General features: G+C 33.0%; 2 protein-coding genes across 4 annotated transcripts; one reads left to right on the forward strand and one right to left on the reverse strand.

The window, feature by feature from the left end:
- On the forward strand, positions 1-4,789 carry LOC107488779 (type 2 DNA topoisomerase 6 subunit B-like). 3 transcript variants are annotated; one of them, XM_052262055.1, is made up of 12 exons: positions 1-115; positions 221-369; positions 465-545; positions 647-673; positions 1,039-1,144; positions 1,240-1,315; positions 2,052-2,072; positions 2,328-2,524; positions 3,019-3,163; positions 3,303-3,495; positions 3,786-3,916; positions 4,306-4,789. In XM_052262055.1, exons 2-12 carry the CDS (start codon positions 258-260, stop codon positions 4,606-4,608), a joined length of 1,392 nt encoding a protein of 463 aa, XP_052118015.1. In that variant the 5' UTR covers positions 1-115; positions 221-257; the 3' UTR covers positions 4,609-4,789. The 3 variants fall into 3 exon arrangements, with proteins under 3 accessions (XP_052118015.1, XP_052118014.1, XP_052118016.1); XM_052262054.1 differs by having other exon boundaries at positions 270-369; XM_052262056.1 differs by lacking the exon at positions 1-115 and having other exon boundaries at positions 297-369; positions 450-545.
- Positions 4,790-6,783: 1,994 nt separating this feature from the next.
- On the reverse strand, positions 6,784-9,182 carry LOC107488780 (ADP-ribosylation factor 2). The gene is made up of 6 exons (XM_021142488.2): positions 9,015-9,182; positions 8,518-8,677; positions 7,991-8,061; positions 7,739-7,858; positions 7,054-7,172; positions 6,784-6,929 (listed from the first exon to the last, which is right to left on the reverse strand). The coding sequence occupies exons 2-6, from the start codon at positions 8,663-8,665 to the stop codon at positions 6,800-6,802; spliced, it is 588 nt and encodes a 195-aa protein (XP_020998147.2). The 5' UTR covers positions 8,666-8,677; positions 9,015-9,182; the 3' UTR covers positions 6,784-6,799.
- Between the last annotated feature and the right edge of the window lie 1,328 nt (positions 9,183-10,510).

A 10,510-nucleotide genomic window follows, 5' to 3' on the forward strand; every position in this document is an offset into this window, starting at 1 on the left:
TTCAGAGAGAGAGAGAGAGAGAGAGAGAGAGAGAGAGATAGAGAGAGTGTGTGACTGTGTGTGTGTGTTGTAATTCCGAATGGAGTTCTCTTCGGTTCAGAATTTAAGCTTACACGTGAGCTTTGCTTTCTTCTCTTATCTGCGAATTGTTGATTTTTTTTTGTGTTCTCTGATTTTTCTCTTGGCTGCACAATTTGACTGAGTTTCGTTTTCTTCTCAGATTATGCCATTCGTTTTGTTAATTATAACTTGTGAGTATGCGATTTCAGTTAATATCTTCAGCGTTTCAGAGATGCCGATTGTCTGAGCAGATTTGCAGACTCTCGGTGATTCTCGCTCGATCTTCGTCTTCCTCTCTTCGAGTCTCAAGTAACGAGCACAAACCTTTACTATTAACGTGATTTTTAATTTCTAATTTTGTTCCTCTCTTTATTATTTTATAATATTAGAATTTTTGTGAGTAGTCTCTGATACTGGAAATGGAAGCTGCTTAGAAGAATTTCAAGGTTTGAGGTTTTCTTCCAACGATGATGCTGACAACTGGGGTAACTTAACAATTGGACTATTCATTTTAGAGAGGAAAAAACATCTACATAATTTTCATATTTTATTGATGAGATGTTTATATTTGATGCTTGTAAAACAGATGGAATGCTTTCTATAAAAACCACGAGTAAGTTTAATGTTCTTCTCAGTTCTCACGATTAGTTTTGCTTCGATTTCACTGAATATATGCATACACGTCAAGCGAAAATTGGGAACGATAGCTATTTTCTTATCTGCGTCATTATTCAAGTGCTCGTAATGTCAGAGGTAATATGTAAGCCTTTTGTATAAGCCTCTAAGCAAAATTGTTTTACTCTTAGGTATCTGTCGTATGAACTCCTCAATTTTCATCAACCATGTGGATAGGGTGCTATTCTGTATAATTGTTCTACATCGTGGCATAACATTGAAATAGATTTCAATTATTTAATAGCGTTACCATGTTTAATATATTTGTTATCAGAATCTAAATGTAGTTTATGGAAATTGTAGGTATTAGTGATACTGAGATACATAACTACACGATAAACTTGAAAGCAAGTGATTCTTCCAAAATAACTAGGCTAACTTCAAACACAAAAAATGGTGCAAGATTCAGGTACGAAAGTCATTTGAATACATTAATTTAATACTAATTCATTAGTTGCTTATTAAGTTTCTTTTTCAATAACTGTGTGTTTGGCCTTTTTGCAGTGGCAGTGAAGTATGTCTTTCATCTTTTGTTAGCATTGATCTCTTAGTGGCTGAGATTCATCAGTTTTTAGAGAAGGTAATGTTTTGCACCATTTCATCTAATCAATTTATGCACTATGTTAATAAAAAACTTGGGATGAATGCAAATTCTGGTGAGATAACATTTTCAATCTGAACATGTTTGATCAACTTTTATGTTTTGCTACACATATGTAGATAGTCCTAGCACAATAACAATTGATACACTTTTCTTTATGCAAAATTTGAAGCGTGAACCAAGAACAAGACTTTTGGGACAAATTTTTTATGGAATTGGGAGTATATTGGTAGAAGTTAACTAAACTCCAATGGTTAAAGTTAGTTACATTCATTGATTTAAACCAATATTGGTCTGTGGTATAACAAATTAAGTATTACTGTATTCGAGGGCAACTGACCACTTAAGTAGTTAAGCCAATGAGGCTGTATTGGGTATATTTTGCCATTCTCCACTGGGTATTATCTAAAGCAATTTGGTATCAAATATTGCTAGTTAAGAAATCCAAGAATATGAATTTGCTAAATATAGTTACGAAGATAGCCAATGAGTAATAGCTCAAATGGCATAGTCTCCCCATACTCAATTAAGAGGTTGAGGTTTTAAGATAGCTTCACTAAATATTAGTTTGCTACCCCTGTTTTTCTCTTCACTGCATACAAAAATTGAAGTAAATTTGCACGGAGGATTTTTTTGTCCCTGCTTCGCGTGCTGCTGTATTTTGGAATTCCTCATATTTTTGCTAATTATTTATTTACTTGTTGATTTTTTGCAGATGATGATTTTAAGTATTCCTGTAAGTTAAACTGCCATATTTATGGTATTCTCAAATGTTCCAATATTCTTTCAAATAACTAGAACTTCCTGTGAGTGGGTGCTGCTATCGGACATCATTTTTCCCCTACCTCATTTGTGATCAGCAGCAAAGAAAACAAATCCACCAAATTAAATTTCCAAACTACACTTCAAGCAGTTATGGAAATTTAATGCAGAATCTTTATCAAGCTTTTGGTGGCAATGTTTTTGTTATTCACTTTGATTTCTCGTCCAGAACGTTGCAACTCATTTGGTGGCAGAAGATTGTGATGTACCTGGATCAAGATATGAAAAGGTGTTTCTTGCAAATGGGGACAAGGAATTACCAATCCCAGCTTCAAATCTTGATCTTCTTAAGTCAGGCCTTGAAGATTATGTACTAAGGCATGGAAATACCTTAAGTAACAAGTGCCACTATTGCTTTCCAAATTGGTAAATTCATAATATCAATTCAGATCCCTGTTTTTCATTTAGAATTATATAATTTCATTTTCTTATATAGATTGAGTAAATATTAGACTTTCACTTTCCTCTCTTAGTCACTTAACAAAGATACTTCTGCTCTGCTTGCGATACTTCGAATTTGAAAATTTGTTGATGGGATATGTATGTACATCTGCGTACTTGTCAATTCTTTATACGGTGTCATAATCTGTTACTTAATGAATCCAAAATGTTCTCTATTACATGTGATCCATAAGACATTGATGTGTACGTTAAATATAACATGTTGCTGTTTTATTGGACTGGATCCGTCAAATTCTGTAGGAAAGTTGTTTTGCATATAGAAGTGAGAGCAAGAAATTTTTTATCGTGTTTTGTTTACTTTCTTTAAGCATACTCTATGCTTATATAATAAAGAGCCTCTAGAGTCTTGAGCCATAGTATTAATATGTTTTTGAATTATCTACTCGAAACTTTATTAGGGAGCAGCTCAAAGTTGGGAGTGGAGTAGCTTGCAGCATTGAAAACCATCAGCATAATGAACTGGTGATGGAGGCAGTCATAATAATAAGTAACATGCCAGTAGACAACACTGAGTGCTTCAGGAAGTATGGAGATAAAACAGAGGTTTCTCAACAAGTCTCTTGGATTTTGTTTTAGTTCATTTATATCTTAGATTTTCTTTATCTGGTAATTAGTTTGCACGATAACACGCTTCTTTTCTGTTTAAAATGGATGATAAGTTGATAACAATGTTTAATATCAGGTTTTCTATTTCAAAGACTTTTCCCCTGGTACAGTCTCTAAGTCACTTATGAAGGCATTGAAAGGCATTGACTGGAAAAGCTATGGTTTGAAACTAGGGGGGATAGTGCAGCAAGATCGTCTTGCTTTACTAGAATGGGAAAACTTGACTAGAGATACTCACGTTGATATTGTGCTTCACTCGTACAATAAACAATATCCATCATTAAAATGATATTTTTTTTTGGCTTTATCTGATACAGTTTAGATACAGAAACATTTCTTATCTTGGACAATATTTGATTCTTTTATGTTAGCCAAATTTAGTTCATAGAAACAGGCAATTCTATGCCTCTGTTAAAATTGCACTTTTTCTTCCCTGGTAAGAAAATATGCTAGCCCTACGTATTTCCCAATATGAACACAATTCTAAAGATTTTCATGTGATGTGTTAAAATGCTTATCTGTTCCATTTCTGGTGATATGCTTCCTTGACGTATTGTTAAGACTGTGATACCGGGACCAAGAAAGATTACTCAAACTGAGAGAAATCTTGTTAAAAGAGCTGTTAAACTTTCCCTCGATGACTTGAAGGAGAAGCATGCAGGAGTTCTTTTAAGTTCACATGCAGTTCAGGTGAGTTCTTTTATGACCTTGTGTTGACTTGCTTTCTCTCTGTTGTACAATCAGTTATGTAAGTATAAGAGGTGGTTGTGATAACTTTTTAATTGGTCAATCACTCATCCACTCTATAAAAGAAAATTAAAATAGAGAAAACAATCCCTCTCTCTTGCTTGGCATTTCTCTCTGGGATCAATCTAAGGCTTTTCATAACATATGCCAATTGGAGATATTCTGCTCTGCTAATTTTCGATCTTACATTATGCCATTGTTAATATGAAATTCACCATCTCAGTCGTAATCTGAACTATCTTTGAGTATTGGCGACTAGTTTGCAATGTGGCCTTACATTACATTTGGTCAGCTTTATGACCTTAATAAGAAGTTGCTTCTTTCACTTTCAGGTTCGAAGTTATGCCCCGGATCTTGCAAAAACAATTGCTGGGCTGATCTTGTCTTCTAGTGACTTAAATTTCCAGGAAGAATGCTTTTCTCTGCTTGGATTACAGTCACAAGTAGTTGGAACTGAAAATATGGAGAATTGTATTAGAGAGAGGATAGTTTCAGTTATAGAGATGAACGACAAGAAGCCCCACAAAAACAAAGTTGCACCCTCCCTTTTTGTGGATGATCGTGCGCAGGAATTGGAGTTTGAAGAAAACGACATGGAAGAAGGTGAAGATGATTTGGACTTGCAATTGTTCTGAGGTTGTAACTTAGAAATGTGTACCAGAAGTTTCATCAACGGGACAATTAGAGTACGGTTTTTCTATTTTTCGATTGAATAGAAGATAAAACAGAAGGTACTGCTGAACACAAATTCATAACAGATTTAATATACATGTTGAAAAGCTTAAAACGAAGATAGAATCTTCGAATAAATTGATTCACTCCTTTAATGGTTGTGGCCTTCTTGGCCGATTTGAGATTTTCAAGTAACTATGTTACCTGTTCACCAAAATTAACTACTAGTATAAAATATACTTCAAAATACAAAATACAAAATACACATTAAAAAATATTAAAACAAAACATATATTTAATAGTATTTACTATTTATCCATTTTGGTTCTCACAAAATTTTGGATCAAACACTTTAGTTTTCAACTAAAATTAATTATTCGATTGATCTCTAACAATTAATTCCGTTAATCATTTGAGTCTTTTGTTCTGTCAATTCTAATAGAAGACAAAATGATCATTGACAACTCTAACGGGGGATAATCGTTTCTGCCCCCTTTGTTCAGAAACAACGTCGTTCTCCTCCAATTTCCATCGTATCTTGCATAACTTTAGTATTCATATTCTCCTCCTTCACCTTCACAGTCTTCTTCTCCATCTTCTCCTTCCTTTTCTTCAGCTCCAAGATCATGGTGTAACTGTCACGCGTATCGCACCTACCTCAACATGTCATGGATCACACACTTTTCAAAATTCTGTGACTGGTACACCCACCTCCTTCACACTTCACCCACCAAAAGCATCCATCTCTACGTCTTTGATAACAGCATCACCTCCAACTCCGACAATGTCCACCACATTCTCAAGATCAAGTTTCACAACTACTCTAAGGACACACCTTTTTCCATTCTTCGGAAAGCAATACGTCATGAGAAGATTCTTTTTCGGCATCATATGCAAATTCTCATTTGGAATGGACTTCGAGTGCTTCATTCCTTCTCTCCTGAAGTCCAAGCTGGCAGACAGTTTCGACCTCGCATTCAAGCTATCAGTACAGCGAGCAATGTCATCGTCGCCGCTCATATGAAAACTGAAGCGATTACTAAATATTTGTTCGAAGAAGAAGCTGAAGGATGCAATCGGATTAGTGGACAATGTGGCCATGGAGATGATCGGACAGAGGGGGAGGGAGATGGCAATAACGATGATGGATCTTAATAGATTGGACTTGTTGTGTAGATTCATGGGATCCATCGAAGACAATAAGTACTTGAGAGACATAGTCATTAGTTTCCTGAGTATGAATTAGTTGAGAACAAGTTGCGGATTTTTCTTGTGAACATTGAAATTGCAGAATATGCATTGTGTAGCTTGAAATTGCAGTGTTAGACTGTTAGAATTATGCGAGATATGATAGAAATTGGAAGAGAACAATGTCGTTTTCGAATAGAGGGGTTAGGGACCATTTTGTCCCCCGTTAAAATTGCCAAAAACTATTTTGTCCTCCATTAGAATTGACGGTACAAAAAAATCTAAGTAACTAACGGAATTAATTGTTAAAGACCAATCAAGTAATTAATTTTAGTTGGAGACTAAAATATCTAGTCCAAAATTCTTTAAAGACCAAAATGAATAAATACTCTATATTTATATACAAAAACATAATAGCTAATTTTAGTGTATCAATAATATTTTTTATTTTCAAATAATTAGGAAAAACTTTATTCCTGAAGAAAAAAAACCAGAAATCAGGCATTTACTCTATATAATTTTCCCGAGAAAAGTCTTTACTTTCTCAAAATAATTTTCTGACAAATGAAAAAGAAACTAAAAAATGTTCTAAAATATGACGACAAATGCATCTTTGGACCAAATATAGCAGCCCCAACTACTAGGGATACGCATACTAGAATGCACGAACTGAAAGAAACTACATATACGAGCAAGATAAAGACTGAATAAATCAAAACGGGGTGGCACATTGAATTAGTGTCTCCATTACAGTTATGAACATTGCAACAATGCCCAACATTGCTCACAAGTATTACACATCCATGAAACAAATTCCTAACACAATTTTCGCCACCAAGTCCAAAAACACATTACATGAACACAAATCTAGGTGGTTTCCAAAAAATTCCAACTATTTTTTTTTTTAATTCCAACTCTGAATAGTGCTATGTTTTTCCCATTCCAAATAATAATAATAATAAAGGTTTAAACATCAATATGCATGAATGCACTTTTCCATAAACTAACAACTACCTTATTGGCAATGTTGTTCGAAAGCCAGTCCAAACCTTCATAAAGGCCTTCCCCAGATGTTGCACAAGTGCTCTGGATGTACCTGGAAGAACCCAAAGAGCATGTTGGATCAAACTGGCATAGCTACCTAAAACTGGGAGGGAAAAACAAAGGCCAAACTTGTTGGGCGGGGGAGGAAACAAATGCTTCCTTGTCAAAATATATACCAGTGGCGTTGTCTGAGAGAGTGGAGTCCCAGCTTGTCAGTAATCTCAGCAGCATTCATTGCATTAGGAAGATCTTGTTTGTTGGCAAACACAAGCAATACAGCATCTCTCAGTTCATCCTGAAAACATGATTTAAAAAGAAAAATTGAATACCTAAACAGAAAAAGCAAAAAGAATGGGACTAAGGATCCTTGTCATGACACTAGTAGATATCAACATATATAGGGCAATCAATCAAAAGCAATTCACATGAAAGAACTAGCTATTCAACTTCCAAACTATATGCTATAGTGACATCACACAAGAATGATCACAAATCAATCATTTGTTCAATAAAGATTTACTCTTCCCGAATAGATTATGCCTATCAAAAAGAATGAGTATCTACTCTACAAGATTAATGGTCACAAATTATTGACATGTTGACATCAAAGAATCTCTGAAAATTCTGGGACTTTCCCTGAAGAATCTTCAATGGTCAACATTATATTGTTATTCTAAAACCTTTCTAACTTTACAAATTTACAGGTCCTTCCTTTTGGTCTCAACGTGTTCCCATACCCAATATACTCAGTCAATCATGAATCAGAACAAATCAACTCTAAAAGTGGGATTAGTATAACCCATTAACAAATATGAATAAGGCAGCATGGAATAACAGGAAATAGCAAACTAGCTAAAGTACCTCATTCAACATCCGATGTAACTCATCTCTGGCCTCAACAACTCTGTCCCTGTCATTGCTGTCCACAACAAATATAAGACCCTGGGTGTTCTGGAAATAGTGCCTCCACAATGGACGGATCTGCAACAGAGAACATAAGTATTCAGCAACCAGGCACCAAACAACTTTGCCAAGTTATGTAAATTGCTATGCAATGCATTGAATATCTTGAGTGTAATTTTTTCAAGAATGCATAAGAATCAATCGTCATGCCTTGTCCTGGCCACCAACATCCCAAACAGTGAAGCTAATGTTCTTGTATTCAACAGTCTCCACATTGAACCCTGAAAAAATTAATGAATAAGCGCATGAAACAAGAAACAAAAAATATGCCACACAGCCACACAGTTATGCATTATTTATTTATTGTTTAAAAGTAATAACATAGTTTCTCAAGAACATATGGTGGTCATATTGCTTTAAATCCATGATCTCACAGCAAATATAATGTACTATGTTGCAAGCAATTCATATATGCAACATGGTATTTTTGGATCTCGATGTTTCCCTTTGAAATGTTTGTTTACAGATTTAGCAATATGTTTGTTTCAAATAATATATCAGAACACAAACAAGTCTAATAAAGTTAGATCCTAAATGATCAAAGACACATTCTAACCACATAAGATGTTAAGTAACAAATATTAATGCCTTCACATTATTTCCAATGCTGAAAGGGAAACTATTGATATATGGCTATCTAGCAAGAATAAGCGTGAATCATAGCCTCAAAAACTTACCAATAGTGGGAATTGTAGTGACGATCTCTCCAAGCTTGAGCTTGTAGAGGATAGTGGTCTTACCAGCAGCATCAAGACCCACCATGAGAATCCTCATTTCCTTCTTGGCAAAGAGCCTACTGAAAAGCTTTGTGAATGTCAGCCCCATTTCTCCTTCAACCTGTGGATAGAACGAAACACACAAGAAAGAAACAAATCAAGACCCAAAATATGAAACTTTTTAATTTGATTTTCAGAAACACAATTAAGGAAAAAAGGTATTTTATCACACAGTTCAATCTTTTCCCCTAAATCGTATTCAATGCAATTGGACTCAGTTAGATCTCAAACTCAACGTGGAAAAACTAAAATTAAAAAATCCACGAAACATGCAAATAAGTTGGCAACGAACAAAATTCAAGATTGTCACAACATTTCTTACACAATCAAATCGGATCTAAACACTGGTATTTGTGTGCGTGAGAGAGAGATAAAGAGAAGAGGACAAGAGGGTATACCGTTGGGAAATGAGAGCCTTGAGTGATCTGGAAACAGAACGTTCAGAGAGAGAGAGAGAGAGAGAGAGAGAGAGAGAGAGAGAAGAATGCTTTGCAGCAACGCGATTATGTGGAGAAAGAGAGAGACCCGTCAACGAGTTAAAAATGGGGAATTTATTTTGCAAGCATTGGTGTAATCTACTAATCTTTCATTCTTTTGTTTTTGCAACATACCTCTACACAAAATTTGATATAAACTTTTATAGAAATATTTAAATAATTATTTAATAAATATACATAAAAAATCGGATAAAATTTAATTTTTTATTTTTTAAAAATATTTTTAGTTGATAAAAAATTTTAAAAAATATATACTTAGCAAAAATGACTAAATTTTAAAAATAAAAATCTCTTATACTTCTAATTATACTTACAAAACATCGCATCAAAATTTAATTTCTAAAGTATTTTTTGTGAATATAAATTTAATATTAAGTCTTTTTGTCGCATATTTAAAATAATTTGAAGACATTTTTGTCAATAATAAAATTCGAAAGTATTTTTGTCAATGCCAAAATAATTCAAATGCATTTTTTATGATTTATCCTATAATAACTAATACAACATGTTAAATGTATATCAAAATTAGTTATTAATATAAAATATATAAAATAAATATATTATTTAACTTAATTATAATATATATTTTATATTTTAATATATTGTATACATATAATTATTGTGATTAACTTCTATTTTTACATTTAATATGGTTGAATATAATTAGTGAATTTTCTTAATTTGCTAAGAAAATAAAATATATAGTGAACTCTAAGATTGGATAAAATATTTTAAATTTCAAAGATTTTTAAATGCATGGAATTTTAAAATTTCTAATTAAATTTCTATAAATTTAAAATGTTTTAGTTTTGACGAAATAATAATTCTCACGTATGCATCTGTATCAACTAAGTCAATACAACAGAGTCACGTTTGATTTTTTCGATGGGTCTGACAGACCCAAGTGAACATGAGGGATCAATATATTCAGATTTTGAAAAGGTCAAAAATTTAAATGTATTTTCAAATTTTCGAGGTCGTAAATGTCCGCGATTGAGAAGGTTAAGGACTTAATTATTATTTTTTCTATAATTAAAATACCTTGTTGCAAAAAATACTTTATTATAAGATAATATAAAGTGTATCACGTTTGTTTTAGGAAAATATATATGTTGTTAAAAAAAATAAAATTTAATATTCTAAGAGAAAATTATTGCAAAATATTTAAAGTTTAAATATTATAAAAATTTAAAAGTTATTTAAAGGGATAAGTATTGTTTTGGTCCCTCACGTTGAGGGTCGGAATCGAATCCGTCCCTGGTGTATATTTTGATTTAAAATCATTCTTAAGGTCGTATTTAAATTTAAAATCGTCCTTTTTAATAAAATTTTTTAATTTATTCCTAAACTACCCCTATAATAAAAAAATTATAAAATTTAAAAAAAATTAAAAAAAC

The sequence above is a fragment of the Arachis duranensis genome, chromosome 5 (assembly GCF_000817695.3).
Source record: "Arachis duranensis cultivar V14167 chromosome 5, aradu.V14167.gnm2.J7QH, whole genome shotgun sequence".
NCBI lineage: Eukaryota > Viridiplantae > Streptophyta > Magnoliopsida > Fabales > Fabaceae > Arachis > Arachis duranensis.